Source organism: Homalodisca vitripennis, chromosome 3, assembly GCF_021130785.1.
Source record: "Homalodisca vitripennis isolate AUS2020 chromosome 3, UT_GWSS_2.1, whole genome shotgun sequence".
Taxonomy (NCBI): domain Eukaryota; kingdom Metazoa; phylum Arthropoda; class Insecta; order Hemiptera; family Cicadellidae; genus Homalodisca; species Homalodisca vitripennis.
Window position 1 is genome coordinate 207,100,220 of NC_060209.1, and position 21,864 is coordinate 207,122,083.

Consider the following 21,864-nt stretch of genomic DNA (forward strand, 5'->3'; position numbering starts at 1 on the left):
AATAATATCAGTGAAAGTGAAGATAATTTTAGTGATTTATATTCAGAACAAATCCAAATTCAGCCTTCAACTGTACGTGCTCAAAACAATACTTGGACTCATGTGACTGTACATTATAGTGGTTCTAGTAACGCTATACCACTTTATAATGTCAATCATGGTCCAAACTTACTAGAAAATTTTACATCAGACACAACACCTATTGAATATTTCTATCTTTTCTTTCAATGAAGACATAATTGATCAAGAAACTTACTTATATGCAACAAAATATATATATATATATATATAACTACATCTGTCCCCACAATCTAGATTATCGAGATGGAACAACATAAATTCTATAGACTTGAAAGCTTTCCTTGGTGTTGTCATAAACATGGGCCTAATTTCCTTGAATTCCATTGAGGATTATTTTACCACAAAATTAGAATCCCGAATCCCATTTTTTAGCAATGTTTTCTAAAAAAACGAGTTCCTAAATATTTTTTGCCAATTGTCAACTCCCACATTTCGTACAAAGATATCCAAAACAGAAATCTCAAAAAGCCGATGACACATCAACAGTTTAGAACGAGTTTGACAAAGTAGCTCAACCTACGCCTAGGCGTGGACGTCGCGGTCGACCCAATAGAACGCCTAAACGGGAAACCCCACTTCATTCAGAAGAGACTGAAGGGTACTAGATCTTTTAAAGGTAAAATTAGCTTCCGTATATATAACCCACAGAAACCAACTAAGTTTGGTATGAAGATCTTTGTCCTTTCAAACAGTCAAATTGGTTATATATATAATTTCATCCCCTACTTTGGAAAACAAAACATTATACATGGTTCAACACTTCTAAAGACAGCACAAATAGTCAAGGCCCTTTGCCAATCAGTAATTATGAAGGACCCACAGAGATAAATGAAGAGCTGGATAAACAATACAGCTGGATGCAGACAATAGAGATAAATAAAGAGCTGGATAAGCATACAGCTGGAAGCAGACAATAGAGATAAATGAAGAGCTGGTTAAACAATAGAGCTGGGTGCAGACAATAGAGATAAATGAAGAGCTGGATAAACAATACAGCTGGAAGCAGACAATAGAGATAATTAAAGACCTGGTTAAACAATAGAGTTGGATGAAGACAATAGAGATAAATGAAGAGCTGTATAAACAATACAGCGGGATGCAGACAATTAATAGAGATAAATGAAGAGCTGGATAAACAATACAGCTGGAAACAGACAATAGAGATAATTAAAGACCTGGTTAAACAATAGAGTTGGATGAAGACAATAGAGATAAATGAAGAGCTGTATAAACAATACAGCGGGATGCAGACAATTAATAGAGATAAATGAAGAGCTGGATAAACAATACAGCTGGAAACAGACAATAGAGATAATTAAAGACCTGGTTAAACAATAGAGTTGGATGAAGACATTAGAGATAAATGAAGAGCAGAACAAACAATGCAGCTGGATGCCGACAATAGAGATAAATGAAGAACTGGAATTACCTCCTATCCTACTGCCTAAGGCGTGCAAAAGGATGACATAATCAGGAGACATTTATACGGGCTCAATAGTAAAAAGTACAGTGTTTAGGATTGGAAGTAGATAACCATTTACACTGGAGTAATTACACGAATGTAGTTGAATATATTCAATTTAATATAAATTATTTAAAAGGTACTTATATTATATTAAGTTACAGACATAGTGTATTGATTATTTGCATAAGTTAATATAATAAGTATTAAAGTTTATAATATGTTTTAGTTTATGACAGTTTTGATCGAAAAAGGCCCCAATATTAAAGTGTGTATATATTGAGAAAGTTTACAGGAAGCACAAATTCATCCACTCTTATGAAAACAAAGTTCTTGTATAAGATTTGTGATATGTAGTCAACAGTGAAAATGTGCGGTAACCACAGATCTCAAATTACAAGTGATGACAGCTACGCAAACACAGCATAAACTGCGCATCTACCTAAATATAAGCCTAGACTTCACAATTAGCTCCCTAATACACTACTAGAATTATTATCAATGCCTGAAGAGTTGGATAAACAATACAATTGGATTGGTGAAGACAATAGAGATAAGTGAAGAACTGGAATTACCTCCTAACCTACTGCCTAAGCTCAATATGCAAAAGGATGACACCACCAGGAGAGCAACAAGAATTATTCTAGACATTGTATATAATGCAATGGTTGTTGTATACCATACTATTCTGTAGAATATCCAAAACTCTATTATTCGTAATTGTACAGTCTACTTATATTGACATTGTTACAATATCAGATTTTAAAACGTGATAACTTATCAGCAATAGTGAGTGTTAGTAAACTAAGCCTAAGACAATATTAGGCTTGGTATTACTGGAAATAAGTTAAATTCCATGAACCATATTGTACTGGAACTTTGGAGCAGCTCTTACCACTGTCTGGAAAGTAAAGCAGTGGCGTCTACGACAGATGAAATTTGAGTTTAGGCAATAAACTCATTAACCAACACGATTTTTAAACATAAAATTGAAATGAACTAGTAGAAAAATAAAAATAGAAACTCTGAAGAATGGTTTCTAAAGAGTGTAAACACCAAGTTACCACCAAAACCGCTATCTACGTCAGTTAGTCACGGACTTGCTGTAGTGACAGTGAAACCAGCCGGATATACGTAGGTGCGCATTCAGAAGACTTTCTAGGCTTTGCTTGGAAGCCTAACTAGACTCCAAAAGGAATATAACGTATCAAACCTAAAAGAGGAAGAAAATTTGAGAATCTGAAAAAAGCCTCCACATGCAGTGGACACTGTGAATTATATTAAAACATTGTTAAGAGACAATATGATGAAGTCAGGGAAGAAAACATCTTATTCACTCTCTGGACAATAAATGCACAGAAACTACATAATATAGTAGAAGCATATTTAAATGAAAATGAAAGAGGCACAGCAATGGCTATAAGAACTTTGGTCCAGACGTCAACAACTGTCCATTTTCCAAGGATTAGAGCTGTTTCTACTTCTGATCAAACTGATAAAAGAGACATGTATGGTGTTCGGAAGACGAGATGTATGTAGATGTTACCAAAAGGTGATGGGATTAACCTCTTCTCGTATGGAGGTACTGTATGGTGACAAATCTTTTAAAGCTTAATTAATTTATTGGATTTATTGGAATTCAGCAGTGGCGTCTATGACAGATGAAATTTGTGAATGAATTTATTGGATTCACGTTTTGACACTGATTCTGCACAGTGTTCCTCACGCTTTGACAAATTTACAGTCCATGAAGTGTCATCTGATGTTGTGTTTGACTTTAAGAAGTGGCAGGGGATATTTTACAAAAAGTCATGTGTTTCGCAAGAAACAAAAGGCAAACAAACAAAAAAAGAAGACAAGGTGTCATTTCAGATTAGCTCTCTGTTCATGTTTGAGTACAACAGTGACAGCAAAGGATGTATCAAAGCTTATCCAAATATTAATGGAATTGTATCGCATACATTCTTAATGTCAAAGACAAAAGAAGCAGTTTGTCCCCCAGCCAATTTGGCATATCCAGAAAACCGAGTACCGATAAAAAAAACCTAAGATAGAGGACATAAAGAAGCTAAGAAGTTACATTCCACAGGAACACTCACTGTTTTATGAAGAAATTTACAACTGGCCAACTATTGACTGTGAACATAATGTGGTTGATAGTGATTTTGAATTAGAACAAACAGAACTTGATTAAACTTTTTGATGGTTTTCTACATTTATTTAAACTTGTTAGTTACTATTTTTTAAATAAAGGACACACATTGTAATTTCATGTACATTTTGTACTTTGCTATGTAAATAAATGCCTATTATTCATGAAATATCTTGTAATCATTCTATCAAAGATTTGATTTTTTTTTAAAAGGGCGATATTTTTCAAATTTTAAAGTTAAATATTACGTTTGTTTTTTACCGTTCACTAATGAAACTTTGTAAAAATACCTCTACTCTTATACTTTATAGGATAATAAAATAAAAACCAACTTTTGTTACACAATCTTTTACCTACACAGTTTTTTTTTAGTTTTCCAAAAGTTTTCATTTCTTGGCTTACGCCCTTTTTAAAAAAAAACCGATTCAAATGCCGTGAAAGTAGCGGGAAGTGTGGCAAAAGGAATATAACGTATCAAGCCTAAAAGAGGAAGGAAATTTGAGAATCTGAAAAAAGCCTCCACAAGTGGACACTGTGAATTATATTAAAACATTGTTAAGAGACAATATGATGAAGTCAAGGAAGAAAAGATTTTATTCACTGGAAAGGAAATGTACAGAAACTACATAATATAGTAGAAGCATATTTAAATGGAAATGGAAGAGGCATAGCAATGGCTATAGGAACTTTTGTCCAGACGTCAGTAACTGACCTTTTTCAAAGGATTGGAGCTGCTTCTACTTCTGATCAAACTGATAAAAGAGACATGTATAGCACTCGGAAGACGAGATGTATGTAGATGTTACCAAAAAGGTGATGGATTAACCTTTTCTCGTATGGAGGTACTGTATGGTGCCAAATCTTTTAAACCTTAGAATTAATTATTGGATACACGTTTTGACACTATTACTGCATAGTGAAAACATTAGGTACCCGGTACCAGAAAATAAATTAGAAGTAATCAGCTGATAAAATGTTTTTTTTTAAATTTATTCTTGATTTCACCACCGAAAATCTGTTGGACGAATATTGGGATATTTGACATTGTGAATATTTTATCTTATGATGATTATTTGTGTATAATGGTAAATACAAATACTTTTTATCCAATGAAATGTATAGATTAAAGATACATAATTAGATAGAAGCAAATACTTAAATGTCACCTAAAAACGTGTACAACACACCACACCATGTCATGTCAAATCGGATGATATTTTATACTTCCTTAGCTTTTAGGCCTACTGTTATTATTTTATATACTGTTCTATATATGTTATAGACTTATTAATAATAATGTATTTTTACAGTCGAGAATGGGAAATATAGTGCAATAAGATGATATAAGACCAAGTTATTGGAAGCTGCATTCAATGATCTTGATATTCCATCTGGTAGAGAATCATCTGATACCTGAATGGAAGATGAAGACGATGGTCCGATAATCGAAAGACGTACATGAATTGAAAGAATTCTTAACTCAAGAGATTGAAGAATCCATTCTTCCAGTAACTTCAATTGGAACAGATTTTGCTGCATTTTTGTGAAGCTCTGACTAGAACTTGTGGGAAAAGTACGAAGTGAACCGTGAGCTAATGATAGACCTGGACCATCAGGGTTGAACTTGACAAGAAGCACGGTACGTATAGACAATTGAAACAAAACAAACGAAATACCCACTACTGAACTTTAAAGGTGCTAAAGCTACATTTTTCGTGGTTCAAGCTTATGTAGCAAAAAAGCGAGAAAGACCTACTAACGCGGCTTTTCTAGAACCACTGAAAAACGACAAGCTCCAACCAAAATGGCCGCTAAAGTCAGGTATGACGGAGTAAGCCTACCCAAAGAAGACAAAGAGTGTCCATCCTTCCATATGCCGTGAAAAAAGTAGCAAGTCCCGAATAATACTCATCTGCGGGAAGTGTGGCGAACCAGTTTGTTCGGCTTCCCATTATTTAAATGTGGGAACGAAAAAAGCTTTTCCTTGGATTGATTGTTAGGAAGGAAAAGTTGGCTATATGTAGTATTTGTAAAAACAATTTTTTTTAATCGATTCTTTTTCATACAGTATTTTAACCATCCGACTCCCCTGAAGTAACCAAATCCCCAACAATTGAAAACCTCACAGATGCCATTAATGTTTCACACCTAGAAACTACAAAAGTTGTTTTCAAAACTGCTTACTATCTAGCCAAGTGCAATAGGCCTCACTCAGACTTATTTGACCTGTTAGAATTGCAATCGTGCTACACTGTAGAAATACTGCTGCACAAATAATTAATCACGTTTCAAGTGAAATGAAAACGAACATTATCAAGTCCATTTTAAACATTTCGGGTAAAACATCATTTTTAGACGAGTCAACAACAGCTGACTGATAGAAGGAACCGTTAGCTAATGATAAACCTGGACCATCAGGGCTGAACTTGACAAGAAGCATGGTACGTAAACACAATTGAAATAAAACGACTCCAATAGTAACTACTGGACTATAAAGATTTAGCTACATGTTTTGTGGTTCTCGCTTTAGTAGTAAACAAGAAAAACCTATTAACGCAACCACTGTATAACGACAAGCTCCAACCAAAATGGCTCCTGAAGTCAGGTATGATGGAGTAAGCCACTACCCAAAGAAGACAAAGAGTGTCCATCCTTCCATATGCCGTGAAAAAGGTTGCAAGAGCCGAACAATACTCATCTGCGTGAAGTGTTGCAAACCAGTTTGTTCGGCTTGCATGGAGCGCTTCCATACAAAAATAAACGATTTACAAGATGTATACTTTTTAATGTATAAAACAGTCGGGTTTTGCTTTACTTGATTTATTTTTAACAGCTTTTTCTCTTCTTTCCGCAAACCCCACTCTCTTTGGCACCGAGCGGTGCCAGTTTATAGTGTTAGTCCAAACACAATCGTACACCGAATATTTATAATCATTTATATATGCCAAAAGGTTATTAAATTGAAACCGATAAAAACTGCCAAAAATCAACTTTTACTGTGTACAGTATATAAGTAAACGATCATATTTTATATTATTGTTCAATATTTATGTTTTATTTAACGTTAACGATTTATAAATTCTTGTTCAATGGAATCAAATTATATTATTTTAACAATTAAAGACAGGAAAATTAATTTATTATCTTAAAATTTACGTGGTATTGAAGAATAAAGATTGGAAATACAATTATGGGGGTTTAGCTAGTTCTGCTGTTTAGAGACTTTGTCAGAAACTTAGAGGTACAAAATGCCATGTAGTTTTTGATAACTTTTTTACTTCTTTCCCATTGATGGAAAAGGTGTATTCTGATAAAATACTTTGCACTGGGACGGTAAGAACAGACCGCAAAAGGCCTCCCAACAGTTGCAAGAGAAAAGAAACAAGTGACAAAATCCTCTTCAGTGTGGTCAGTAAAAAACCGCATAAGTTATGTAAAGTGGCAAGACACCAAACAAGTGTCTGTGTGCTCCACTGCATTCATGCCAAACGAAATAACCCAGGCACAACGAACTCAAAAGGATGGTTCTAAATTACTAGTGGACTATCCAAAACATATTGTAGAGTACACCAAAGGAATGGGCGGGGTCGATCGATTCGACCAAAAAAAGGTCTATGTACCAGATTTCAAGAAAGTCTAGGAGATGGTGGTTACGACTTTTTTACTTTTTGGTTGAGAGTTGTATGGTGAATGCTTTCATACTGTACAGCGCTGTCCACAAAAAGCGCCCAGAACCAAATGCAGTTCAGAAGGCTACTTGGCCAAGGACTGACCGAAAATTTTACAACCAGGAGACGCCCAAGTACAAGTAGTAGCTTTCTAAGCCCATCATCCAAATTTTAGCCACACGAAAGAATTTGAATTGCCGGACGAAGTGCGATTACTGAATGTAGGCAGTCATTTCCCCGAAGAACTGGAGACATACAAAAGATTCCGGTTGTGTAGTTCGAAGACAAATAACAAAAGGTCAAAAATAAAGTGCTCTGTGTTTAATGTATCACTGTGTTCTTTATACGAGTAAATACAAAAATTGTCAATAAATATATGTTATTATAACTATATACAGGGTTTATAAAATGTGTCCAATCTTCTTTCCATATATTTGTAATAAGCATTATAAGGCAGTGGCATCAGGTTTACCACCTAACTTAGCACCTAGACGGGCAGTGGAAGTCATATTGCCACTCTCGAAAACACGGGTAAAAATTTTTTTTATAAAAGGTACTTTTTGTGTTTATTGGGGTCTAATATAACAGGAATCTCAATTTTCTACTTTATATGTGTCCCACATTTCTCTGCCTTATAGAGGGTAAACAAGTGTTAGGTTAGCAGTGTCGACTCGGGGTTATTCCGCGCACTTGTCCTCGGGTATTTACGCGAACGTTGCCGCCATGCGCGGTTTCCCTCCGAGTGCTTCAAAATTGTAAGAATTTTGGTTACAATTCTCGTAATCATCGTAGATACCGAGGACGTATCTTAGAACAACTCAGCGTCAAAGCTCGACTCCTGATCAACTAAAATCGGCACTGAAAGCCATTAAAACTGGAAGCTCCATAAAAAACGCCGGGAAGGAATTCCAGAATCCACATTACGGGACAAATTAAATATAGCTGACAATGGAGATTTATTTCCAGCATTTGGACGAAAATATATTTTCACCCTAGAGCGAGAAAAAGAAATTCACGACAATGTAATTAAACTATCAAACCTTTTTACAGGGTTACCCATATAGAATTGAGGCGTCTGGTTTTTGAGTTCGCGAAAAAGAATCACGTTAAACACAATTTTAATAGAGAGCAAGGCGTAGCTGGGTATGATTGGATTTAATTGTTCACTAAAATAAATCCCGAGGTAAAGCCTAGATAATCCGACAGTACTAGCATTAACAAGTTCGAGATTTCAGGAGTGAGACTCAGTAACTTTTCTGAAGAGGACTTTACTCCAGTAGAAGAATTTCAAGAACCCGTTGTAATGGACGATGCTGAATCTTCCTTTACAAGCACGTGCTTTGTTGCCTCACCTGTTGTTTCTACTTCAACCAATTGTACTGAACATGTACCATTCAAGGAAGTCGCTCCGATTCCAGAATATACCAATAAGAACAACAACGACACGAATAAAACATGCATTCGGAAATACCAATGAATACAAACCTTATAAGAAGCGCAAAGTCAATGTTAAAAAGTCTGCCAATTTTTATTTGAATTTGGCAAGCTTAGCGCGTCCACCGCTAGGCAGCGTGAAGGGCGCTCGTGGCGTGGCGAGCTAGAGTGAGACAGAAGACAGAGCGGGAGCGAATGAGAAGACAGCGCGCGGCCAGTTAGACAGAGAGAGAGAACAAGCTAGAGCGAGAGGGAAAGAGGGGGAAACAAGCGCTTCTAGCGGCGGACGCGCTAAGCTCGTTTTGGCGGGAACCAACTTGGCAGACTATTCTCCATAAGCTTTGCGCTTCTTATAAGGTTTGTATTCATTGGAAATACCGAGCACCAGCACCCCCATCAAGATGAGTTTGGAAGATAATAAAGAAACAAAATTGGGCAAAAGAATCTGCAAAAAGGAGCTCGTCAAAAGAAAAAAGAAGGTAAACAAAAAGAAGTGTCTACCAAATCACCCAGCAAAGCAGTTAAGAAATTAACATGGAAGTTAAGTTTTAACAAGAAAGACAGGCCTAACCATTCATACAAGAAGCAAAAAAACTTCAAGCCTTTCTGAAAAAAAGACGAGTTTGAGTTATCATTGAATGAAGTGTGTGACGACAACGAGTTCGACGATATTGATATGACATTTAGTGATAAAAATAAAGAACATGCATTGTATGTGAAAAATTTGGAAGAGACAATGAACTTCCGAAACATGAGATGCCCGAGTTCCGATGCGTCAAATGTGGGTTTTCAGATGTGGGAAAACATCTTGTTTTTGTCTAATTAAACTTATTAATTTTGTAAATAAATTATGACAAACTAATTTTGGTGGGTAATTTTATTTTTAACACGCATAAAAATACATGCACTTAATTACCCCAAGCTCTGCGCGGTATTACCCAAAGACGTGGGGAATACCGCGCCATCCAAGGCATTAGTTAGATATGTTTATTCTCTAACTATAACATTTACAGCTTATTGGAATTTTTATATTGAAGCTAATGTACAGATGAAATAATTAGTCTGGGCGCGTGGCCGGTCGGTGGTAGGCTATGGCACGGGGGAAAGAGGGGTGTGTGAACCGGTCATTCCTGAAAACATCACGCCCGCGCCACGGTGGCGGACTTCAAGGTCGGGCCAGCCGGAAGGGCTTGGCTGACTTGTGACTCATCTTTCCCTCCAGCAAACCTTCCCTCCAAACAATATAATACCAGTGTGACATCTGTTGTCATAGAGTGAGCATCGTTAAACTTCAGTTTTAACAGTGAGTTGTTCTAAGCTGTGTGTATTTACTGTGTGCAGTTAACTGTGAATAATTATTACGTTCAGTGTTTTTGTATTGTGTTATTTTGTTTTAGTAAGAAGCTTATTTCATAAGCAATATTTGTGACCGCGTGAAATCAAAACTGAAGGGTAGAGTTTTGCATAGTCAAAGTCGTGAAATTGTCAGTAATGTATATACATTCATGAAAAAGGAGGCTGGTGAAAAAACTTTAAGTATTCCCTTGGCAAAGGCCCGTGTCCGAACAGCAGTAGCTACAGTTGTGTACGAGTTCCATCTTCTAAAAAACAAGCTACCAACTGTATCTTTGTTACATGAAGAATTGAAACAGCGGATCGACTTTAAAGGATCAAAATCAAGCCTCAACAACATTCTTAAAGAACTTGGTTTTCGATAGAGAAGGACACAAAATAACCGCAAGCTTTTGATCGAGACTAATGAAATAAGAGAAAAAAGAATTTCGTATTTAAGAGCACTCAAACGTTACAGAGATGAAGGACGTCCAATTATATACTTAGACGAGTCTTATATACTGACAAGTCATGTGTCAAGTTCATCGTGGTCTGACGAATCAACTAAAGGAATGCGTGTTCCCATTTCGAAAGGGGAACGGTTGATCATGATACACGCAGGAAGTGAAGCTGGTTTTGTTTCCAATGCATTGACAATGTGGAAGGCATCGAGTCATTCGGGTGATTACCACGATAACGTGAATGCGGAATCAATGATGAAATGGATGAGAGAAAAACTTCTGCCTAACATACCACCAAGATCAGTTATTGTTGTTGATAACGCCCCCTATCACAATGTACAAAAAGACAAAGCACCTACTTCAAAAAGTAAGAAACAATTGATGAAAGATTGGCTTTCTAAACATCAAATACCTTTTTCGGATGATTTGCTAGTCCCGGAGCTGTACAGGATTATTCTCCTAAATAAACCGAGATTTGTTAGGTATGAGCTTGATGAACTAGTGACCAGCAGTGGAGGACATGTTGTGCTTCGGCTCCCACCATACCACCCGGACTTAAACCCTATTGAACTCATTTGGGCTGAAGTGAAAAACTACGTAGCCAGTAGAAATATTCAGTGCGGTTTTTCAAGTATTAAGTCTTTAGCGGAAGAAAAGTTTTCACTTATAGGTGCAGAGGAATGGGCCAGAAAGTGCGAACACGTGAAAAAAATTGAAAATGATTATGCTTCAGCTGAGCCCCAAATCGACAATCTCGTGGAATCAATGATCATTTCACTCGGCAGCAGTGACATTGAAAGCAGTGAAAACGCGACAAATGACTTGAGCGGGATTGAAGATTTGGATTGAAGCGTATGTATTAACTTTGTGCATATTTTATTATTATTTATTAACATGTTTTAAATTACTTCTGTCATTAAAAAACTGTGGAGAATGTTGAATACAACACTGTTCTGTTCTATTCTATTATGTAAGGATCTAGCTAATATTTAAGCCATTTAAAGACAGTTTAAGATTTAAAATGTTAAAACTGAACTTTTATCCTTATTTTATCCTAGAAAATATATTAGGTGAGGTTTATAGGTAAACCAAAATGTCATTGCTTTCACGCTAAAAGAACTGAAGACCGTACTGAGACTGGGAGAAGCTCGCGCGCCGAGTGTTTATAAATATTAAGATAACGCTTAATTTCCCCCGGAATGAGGGGTCGTAGAAAAAAGTTTTTTAGACAAAAATGCAGTTTAATCGATTTTCTAAAACTTTTCTACGGGAAGTTTGATACTGACAGAATAATAAGAAACTTCCTCGCAGAGCGAAAATTTCATGTCATAAAATTAACCAAACTAAAACTGTACTTGGTTTTTACTAATTTAGACATTATTATTTTAGAATTGACATTTTTTATATGTATTGGTTGGACAGACAAGAATATGTTCTTTAATTTGATATAACTTTTATTACTATAAAGTAATGGCAAAATGCTCATTTCATGTGTTGAATGGAATGAGTTTTGTGAAACGTTGCGCGTGACAGCGAAATAGAACCTCGAGCGAGCCGAACCTTAGTTGAACGGCTGTAGTGCCAGAGCCGCGAGCCCAGACTAATTATTTCATCTGTATGTTACTCTATACAAAATATAATTTGGAGACTAGTGTCAGGTAGAATATGGTCAGAAAAATGTCCTTCCTTAAGAGCGCGGAATTCTCTCAGTCTCCTCTAAATACATTTAAATTGACGATTAACACTCAGCCCCACATGAAGAATCATGTTAGTCATATTTTGATAATCATATTTACACTTAGTGTAGATGTGCATGTATGAAAGTGTTAAATTTATAAAATTTCTCAACGTTAATGAGTTTTTAGAGTGTGGTTAGTAGAGATGTTTACTAACAAAGTATTAAATGAGAGCTAAAATATATTATAAGCATGCACTTGAAGTAAAATGAGGTCCATTTTTTATTCCAATTTAAAATTAATAAAAAATATTTTTATAATATTCACTACTTTACAAAAAAGGATGAAGTTTTTATAGAATAATGAGTTTGAAATGTATAAAATTCAATGAAAATTGAAATTTGAAATAGCGAAACTAAACTTATGGGTTTTTTACGAAACCAAATTGGCTAAGTTTGAGTGTGAAAATTTCTTTTGTCACCAAAGATGTCACCTTTCGGGGGTAGTAATTAGATTAATAAAGTGTATGTTCTTTATTACGAAATACAGATATAAGAAAACTTTATTGGGTTGATGCCCAGAAAATAGTTAACACAGGTTTATCTCTGCTGCTGATGGTGGAAGTCATGAGCGGAACAATGATCTTCCGGAAACTTTATTGGGTTGGTACACAGAAAATAGCTAGCGCACGTCTTCCCCTACTGATGGTGGAAGTCATGAGCGGAACAATGATCTTCCGGAAACTTTATTGGGTTGGTACACAGAAAATAGCTAGCACACGTCTTCCTCTGCTGCTGATGGTGGAAGTCATGAGCGGAACAATGATCTTCCGGAAACTTTATTGGGTTGGTACACAGAAAATAGCTAGCACACGTCTTCCTCTGCTGCTGATGGTGGAAGTCATGAGCGGAACAATGATCTTCCGGAAACTTTATTGGGTTGGTACACAGAAAATAGCTAGCACACGTCTTCCTCTACTGATGGTGGTGGAAGTCATGAGCGGAACAATGATCTTCCGGAAACTTTATTGGGTTGGTACACAGAAAATAGCTAGCGCACGTCTTCCTCTGCTGCTGATGGTGGAAGTCATGAGCGGAACAATGATCTTCCGGAAACTTTATTGGGTTGGTACACAGAAAATAGCTAGCACACGTCTTCCTCTGCTGCTGATGGTGGAAGTCATGAGCGGAACAATGATCTTCCGGAAACTTTATTGGGTTGGTACACAGAAAATAGTTAGCGCACGTCTTCCTCTGCTGCTGATGGTGGAAGTCATGAGCGGAACAATGATCTTCCGGAAACTTTATTGGGTTGGTACACAGAAAATAGTTAGCGCACGCCTTCCTCTGCTGGTGGTGGTGGAAGTTATGAGCGGAACAATGATCTTCCGGAAACTTTATTGGGTTGGTACACAGAAAATAGTTAGCGCACGTCTTCCCCTACTGATGGTGGTGGAAGTCATGAGCGGAACAATGATCTTCCGGAAACTTTATTGGGTTGGTACACAGAAAATAGTTAGCGCACGTCTTCCCCTACTGATGGTGGTGGAAGTCATGAGCGGAACAATGATCTTCCGGAAACTTTATTGGGTTGGTACACAGAAAATAGTTAGCGCACGTCTTCCCCTACTGATGGTGGTGGAAGTCATGAGCGGAACAATGATCTTCCGGAAACTTTATTGGGTTGGTACCCAGAAAACAGCTAGCACACGTCTTCCTCTGCTGGTGGTGGTGGAAGTTATGAGAGGAACAATGATCTTCCGGAAACTTTATTGGGTTGGTACCCAGAAAACAGCTAGCACACGTCTTCCTCAGCTGCTGGTGGTGGAAGTTATGAGAGGAACAATGATCTTCCGGAAACTTTATTGGACTGGTACCCAGTACACGTCTTCCTCTGCTGCTGGCGGTGGAAGTCATAAGAGGAACAATGATCTTCCGGAAACTTTATTGGGTTGGTAACCAGAAAACACCTTATAACCTATGTCAAGGACAAGAGTAGCTTTCGACCACCACCTTTGGTATCACTGTTGCCCGATTGTTTTTTTTTTTTTTTTTTTTTTTTTTTTTTTTTTTTTTTTATATAAGGGGCGAAAAACGCAGCGGTTATCATCGCCCTCAAGAGAAAATTGGCACCTACTCGTATTTGGTGGTGTCAATTAGGCAAACATAGATTACATTCTATAAGAAAAAATATAAATAGGAATGAAAGCAAGTAGTTGAGTAAATAATTTAAAATAACCTTAGAACTAGATAACAATACATGTAACAAGGGAAAGACTGTAAAGAGGTCTTAACCCATATAGGGGCTAAAAATATAAATAGAACAAAATAAGTACAAGGTACATAACATTAATTAAATAAACTGTAAAAACTTAACAAATTTTACTACCACCAAGGTAGCTGTAAAGGGGCTAATTTGGCAGCTGTCATAATAATAATAAATAAAAATTAAATAATAAATTAATAAATATTAACAACAACCGATAATCGGAATAGATAAACTTAACACAATACTATATTTTGTTCATCAGCGACGTTGCTTTCAGAAAACATAAAAGTGTTTGAGTTGCCGTCTCGTCGTCGCAGAGAATATCGTTCAACGAAGCTGGCAGATTCGAGTTGCGCCTATGTACCGAGTAGCGAGGGCAGTCAACAAGCATATGTTCAACTGAAATAACAGTGTCACATGTGTCGCAGACCGGAGGATCATCTCTACTCATGAGGAAGCCATGTGTGAGAAGCGTATGGCCTAGCCGCAGGCGACACAACACAACCTCCTCACGACGACTCGGGCGGTTCGCTGTCTCCCAGAGTCCAACGCAGTCTTTAATACGACGTAACTTGTTGTTAACGACTGCCTGCCACTCGGTATTCCATTTGGCTTTCAGTTTGCCCTTCACTACCGGAATAATGTCGGAGGAAATTATCCGTGCGGTGTAAGGCTGGAGTTCCAATGCTTCTTTGGCTCCTCTATCTGCCAGCTCGTTTCCGGATATTCCAATGTGGCCAGGTACCCAGACAAGAAAGACAGCAACACCTTTGGACTGAAGGGACGACAAAGAGTGCCATATTTCGCGGATGATGATGTGTTTTGAAAACATGTCGCTGATGGCTTGTATACCACTAAGGGAGTCGCTGCAGATAACCAATTTTTTTGTCATAGGAAACGTTATATTTAGGGCCTTTTGGATGGCTGTTAATTCGGCCGTGAAAATGGAAGAGTCGTTGGGGAGACGAAACCCGTATCGTCTAACCCCAGTGACGAAAGCACATCCAGTTCTACAACGTTCCTTTGACCCGTCAGTATAGACAACATCGCAAGGTGCGAGGCTGCCTAGTATTTGACGGAATTCTTGTTGGTAGACTGTTTCTGGAGTGGAAACTTTTTTAAACTTAGAGAGATTTAAAATAATTTTTGGCATTGAGACGCTCCAGGGTGGGATATCACATTGATGAACGAATTTAAACTGGTAATCATTTAGGCCTATTTCATAAGCGTAGGATTTGGCCCTAACGCCTAAGGGTGAAGGAAGATTTGGTCTCGCTAGGAAAGAATTATAGAGTGGATTTCGCAGGACCGGTTCAAACGCAGGGTTTTCTGGCTTCCCTGAAAGAGCGTGAACATAGTTTAGGGACAGTTGTTGTCGTCTATGCGAAAGAGGGGGTTCTCCCGTTTCTGCGAGAAGACTATTAATAGGAGAAGATCGAAAAGCTCCAGTGGCCAGTCTTAAAGCAGAATTATGGACTGGGTCAAGCATTTTGAGAGCACTGGGTCTTGCGGACCCATATGCTTGACATCCATAATCTATACAGGAACGGATGGTGGCTTTGTAGAACCTGAGCATGCATGTCCTGTCAGCCCCCCATTTTGTTCCGCTTAAAGCTCTCAGTATGTTCAAGCGCTTCACGCATCGATCTTTTAGGTCTTTCAGGTGAGGCACCCAAGTTAGCCGGGTATCAAATGTGAGACCCAGGAATTTGATATTGTCACAAGTAGTAATTCTCTGACCCAGCAAAGAGAGCGTTGGCTGCTCAACGGTACGCATTCTGGAGAAAACGATGGCTTTTGTTTTAGGTGGCGAAAAAGAAAAACCTGTAACTCCGCACCACTGCTCAAGCCTGTTGATGGTAAGCTGTAAAGCTCTCTCCCCCACCGCTAGCTTCTTTGTAGAGATGTAAATAGAGAAATCATCTACAAACAAAGAACAGCGCACAGGAGGGGTAACGCAGGACGATATGTTATTGATTGCAATGGCAAACAGAGTACAACTTAGAACGCTACCTTGTGGAATACCATTTTCCAGCGTGAAGGAATCGGAAATGGTGTTCCCAAGTTTGACCTGTATGGTTCTTTCCGACAAGAAGCCCTGTATGAAAGAAACCATGTGGCCCCCTACACCCCAAGATATTAAAGCATTTAATATCCCCCTTCTCCAAGCTTTGTCATAAGCCTTGGAAATGTCGAAGAATACCGCGATCAACTGTTTTCTTTCAATAAAGGAATTCAGGATTGCCGATTCCAAGGCAAGTAGATGGTCACTAGTAGACCGGCCTTGTCGGAATCCGCACTGGGAGGGTGAAAGAAGATTATTTTTCTCAAGAAACCAAACAAGACGTCTGTTGACCATCCTTTCGAATACTTTGCAGAGACTGCTAGTAAGCGAAATTGGTCTATAGGCTCCTGGAGAAGTTCTATCTTGGCCGGGTTTTTGGAGAGCGATAATGTGTGAACGACGCCAAGAATTAGGGAATGTGTTTTCTAAATATATTCTATTATATAATTTCAGAAGATCTTGTTTTCCATCCTCCGTCAGGTTCCGCAACATAGCATAATGTATGTTATCGGGACCTGGAGCAGAATTTGATGTCGCCTTTAGTGATGAATCAAGTTCATCAATGGTAAAGGGAAGGTTTAAAGGAGAGTTGTTATTGATATTTAAATTTAGAGGATGTCTTTCTGTATTTGTTTTGAAATTTTGAAACTCCCTATTGTAAGATGACGTTTTTGAAATTTCCGCAAAATGTGAGCCGAGTAAATTGGAAACTGTCAAGGGATCAGTTACCACATCGGTACCATTTTTCAGAGCAATAAGAGAAGGTGGGGGGGTCTTGCAGCAAACAGATCGAAGCTTCCTCCAAACATCAGATGCAGGAGTTGTTCGTTTTATTAGATCTGTGTAGTCCAACCAGGACTGCCGCCGTCTCTGTCTAAAAACCTGTCTTGCTTTTGCCCGTGCTCTTCTGTACCTACTTAAATTTTCTTCATTCGGTGATCTGTTGAACTGTCTTAAACATTTTCGACGTTCCTTTAGAGCCGCCGAACATTCTTCAGACCACCAAGAAACCTGGCGTTTGTTTGGTGAACCTGAGGATTTTGGAATGCTCCGCTCTGCGGATGTTATAATATTACATGCAAATAATTCAGTGGCTGTATTTATGTCGTTTAGTTCGATATTACTAGTTTGAGAAACCATGTTCTTTTTGTACTCGTTCCAGTCAGCCCTCTTAATTTTCCACCTGGGACACCTGCCTGTCGAAGACGGAAAGGATTGAAAAGCCACGGCAATGGGCGCATGGTCACTCCCCGACAGGTCGGGAAGTACGGACCAATGCACTCGAGTTGCCACGACCGGACTGCAGATTGACAGGTCGATTGCCGACCATATGCCAGTCCTAGGGCACATGTAAGTGGCCGACTCGTCATTGAGAACGACCGCTGTCACTTCATCCCACAATCCCGCAACCATGTTACCCCTCCGATCAGAATGGCTGGAACCCCAAGAGCGATGGTGTGCATTGAAATCACCAACCATCAAGAAAGGAGAAGGTAGTTGGCTGTACAGGTCACGTAGATCATCAAGAGATAAATCAAAAGGGGAAGGTGGAATATATATGGAGCAGATGGTTAATTTAAAAGGAACGTCGATTGAAACTGCTACTGCCTGGAGGTTTGTGACGATGTTCAAGGCTCTAGCATTAACAGAAGAATCTGCTAGAATAGCCACACCTCCACAGGCAATTTGTTGGTGATGATCTAAGCGAAAGATGTCATAACCATTTTGTTTGAATCGAGTATGAGGAGACAATTTTGTCTCTTGTAGGCAAATAAATTTAGGTTTTCTTGTATTTATAAGTAATTTTAACCTCTTAACGCCCACTGTGCCAAATTTGTCACATACCCATTTTATGCATGTAGTATAGTGTCAGAATGAAAATTACAACCTTAAATGCCCATTGTGACACATATGGAACTATTTTCAATAATTTACTGTACTGTGCTGTTGCCTGGTGGCAGTTATGTGAACTACAGCCAGTGAGCAGATCTACCATACACAGTAAACACCAATTCTTCATAACCTCTAAGTCTTCATACCTGTATTTAGCAGAAAAAAAGTAAGTACCCTTTTTATAAAATATGGTCTAGTTTACATAGTTAACTGAAAGTGTGTTACAGTAGTTTTAGTTCATAAAATATGTCTAGTTTATGTTTTATGATGCTTTTTAGGTTTGTACCAAATTTGTCACATTGGGCACAACTGTAAAACTGCAGTTTTTCAGTTCGTCCCAAAAATGGCACATTGGGCATTAAAGTCAACCTACAAGCTTTTTGTACAACAATGTTTATTTTTGTCAGATGTCACATTGTCGACTAAGAAGACATAACAACACAACTTCGCTTTTACCCCCCGATGACAGTGAAGACAGTTTGGTGGATGACTCAGATGAGGATCCAGATTACACCCCTGGCCGTGACAAAAAGAACAAGTTAGCCTTATTTTGTAAGTTTATTTATACCATTAATTCCATAATTAACTTAGTTAGGCTCATACTTACTAATCTAAATTTATATTCAATACTAATAGGCTATGTTCTGTTTATTATATGTCTTTTCTTGTTATGACAGCACCATTTTTAATGCACACGGTTAGGATAATTCAGATTATGTTACACTAGGCTGTATAGAAAATTGTTTCAGCGGTGCTGTTATATACTAGTAAAGACCTCAATATGTTATTTATTTTAGTGTGAAATACATACTTTTTTGTGGTTTGAAAAAAAGCAAGGCAACAGCGAGTTTGTTTTGTTTCAGTGAACAATGCAGCGAGCTCCAGTGATGTCACAGATGAAGACGAAGAGAACATCCCTTCAACGTCTACAGCCACAAAAAAGAAGATTCCAAAAAAACCAGCACCTGCTTGGAATGAAGTGAATCCAGATAACAGTGAGAAACCTTCTCCGCCAATGCTAGAATTAAGTAACGAACATGTACTTCAGTCTCCAGTTGACTACTTCAAAGATTTTTTTGACAATGACCTTTTAACTTTGATTGCTACTCAGTCAAACTTGTATAGTGTCCAAAAAAATCCGAATAAACCCTTGAATACCTCAGAGAAGGAAGTAGAGCAGTTTATAGGCATTTGCATCTACATGAGCATTTATGGTCTACCTAGGAGTAGGATGTATTGGAATGGAAATACACGAGTAGAAAAGGTTGCACATGTTATGTCACGTAACAGATGGGAGGAACTGAAGGCCAACTTGCACTTCAATAACAATGATCACATGCCATTACAGAATGATCCAAACAAAGATAGGCTATTTAAAATCCGCCCACTAGTTGATGCTCTTCAAAACAAATTCAAAAACATTCCTATTGAGGAACAAATGCTCTGTGTTGATGAACAGATTGTGCCCTTCAAAGGCACATCTTTACTAAAACAGTACAACCCGATGAAACCCCACAAGTGGGGATACAAACTGTTTGTACTTTGTGACAGCAAGGGTCTGATTCACAATTTTGAGATCTACACTGGTCGCATACTACCTGCTACTTCCCTACCTGACATTGGAGCTAGTTCAAATGTTGTTTTACGACTGGTTGAACACTTGCCTCGTAATGAAAACAAATTCTTAATCTATTTTGATAACTGGTACTCATCACCAGCTCTCTTAGTGACTCTAGCAAATATTGGTTTCCAATCCCTCGGGACCATTCGACTAGGACGATTTCCAGGCTTGTTGTTTTCATCTGACCAAGAAATGAAAAAGAAAGGCCGTGGGTCTTATGAGGAAAAAGAGGCAACAATTGATGGGGTAAAAATTAGGGCTGTAAAATGGTTAGACAATCGAGGGGTGTCTCTTGCGTCAACTTTTGAGTCTGCTTGCCCTATCAACACTGTGCAACGCTTTGACTCTAAAGGTCGTGAGCAGATTGATGTCACTTGCCCTAAAATCGTTACAACATACAATAAGTTCATGGGGGAGTGGACCTTCTAGATGGACTTATCAGCTACTACCGAATTAATCTAAGATCTCGGAAGTTTTATTTGAGGTTTTTCTTCCACTTTGTTGACGTAAGTATTGTCAATGGATGGCTTCTCTTCAGACGAGACTGTCAACATAATGGAATTGCTAAGCAGGGAGTAATGGATTTGCTAGCTTTCCGGTGTGAGGTGGCCGAGTCTCTTTGTAACTTAGGAGCTGACCCAATAAAAAGAGGAAGGCCATCAACAGACAGGGTAGAGAACGAATTTTCAAAGAAAAAGAAGAAAGGTCCATGTGTCAATATCCCTATACCAGATGTTAGAAAAGATGGAGTTGGACATTGGCCATCTGTTGTCGAAGATAGGCAGAGATGCAAGCATCCCTTCTGCAAGCAGAAATCATCCATTATGTGTGAAAAGTGTAAAGTTCACCTCTGCCTAAACAAAGGAAAGAACTGTTTTGTGGATTTCCACTTGTAAGATGCTCCTTATACTGTGTAGTAATGTGTTTTACTTATAATTCTAAATATACTGTAATTATGAAGCAATATACTATTAGTTTTTCTTATGTCCTGTTTACTTTCTCTAAAGTGCACTATTTTCTCTATTGCCCAATGTGCCAGATTTGGCACTTACCCAAAATTTGGTTAAATAGTAAATTTAAAAATCTGAAAAAAATTACAGGTCATCTAAGTACCATTTAAAGTAACTTTTAGCATAAAATAATTTTTTTTATATACTGCATCATGTAGTGGGCATTAAGAGGTTAAGTCTTCAAAGTGGCTTCTCAAACCATTAATATTCCATTGTAACAGCATATATTAATATTATATATTTTATTTTGTGCTAATTCATCGTAATTTTTTTTCTTTGCTTAGACACAGGACGGAAGTTACCATGAACAGTTTGGAACTCCGTCTGCATCTCCAAAGGGTCCTCAACCATATCATCATCAAGCGATAATTGTGAGGATCTGGACGAGGATGGATTAGTCTTTTTTACTAGGAATTTAGATCTAGTTTCTGATTTTGTTTGTATGTTATTTTTTAATTTGTCGGCGAGTTTTTTCCTCTCTTCCAAAGACAAGGCGGGTTTCTTATTTTGTTGAACCTTGTCTCTGAAAGTAGAAGTAGCTGTTGGGCGAGCTTGAGTTTGTGTGTTGGACTTAATATGGGGCGTGTGGACTGCTTGGGAAGGATTACTGGATGCCAACGGATGTTGTCCGGTACCGGCTGCAAGCTGCTTAACCAAAGCAGCAACCTGCTCTGTTAAGTTGAGTACCATAACCTCCAAGGCGGTACATGACGGGCACTGTGTGGATTGGACTGGGGCTGA

At 38.0% G+C, this 21,864-nt stretch overlaps 2 protein-coding genes across 2 annotated transcripts; both read left to right on the plus strand.

Annotated features, from left to right (window-relative positions):
* The first annotated feature begins 10,785 nt into the window (after positions 1 to 10,785).
* LOC124358576 lies at positions 10,786 to 11,439 on the plus strand. The gene has a single exon (XM_046810879.1). The coding sequence runs from the start codon at positions 10,786 to 10,788 to the stop codon at positions 11,437 to 11,439; it is 654 nt and encodes a 217-aa protein (XP_046666835.1).
* Positions 11,440 to 18,408: 6,969 nt separating this feature from the next.
* Positions 18,409 to 20,542, plus strand: LOC124358577 (piggyBac transposable element-derived protein 1-like). The gene is made up of 2 exons (XM_046810880.1): positions 18,409 to 19,044; positions 19,356 to 20,542. Exons 1-2 carry the CDS (start codon positions 18,900 to 18,902, stop codon positions 20,540 to 20,542), a joined length of 1,332 nt encoding a protein of 443 aa, XP_046666836.1. The 5' UTR covers positions 18,409 to 18,899.
* Positions 20,543 to 21,864: the final 1,322 nt, after the last annotated feature.

Bases quoted from the DNA above. Each gene is read 5' to 3' on its own strand.
- LOC124358576 (XM_046810879.1), top strand. From the start codon at position 10,786: ATGTGGAAGGCATCGAGTCATTCGGGTGATTACCACGATAACGTGAAT.
- LOC124358577 (XM_046810880.1), top strand. From the start codon at position 18,900: ATGTCACATTGTCGACTAAGAAGACATAACAACACAACTTCGCTTTTA. The intron at 19,045-19,355 runs GTAAGTTTATTT...GTTTTGTTTCAG, and splicing joins GAACAAGTTAGCCTTATTTT to TGAACAATGCAGCGAGCTCC.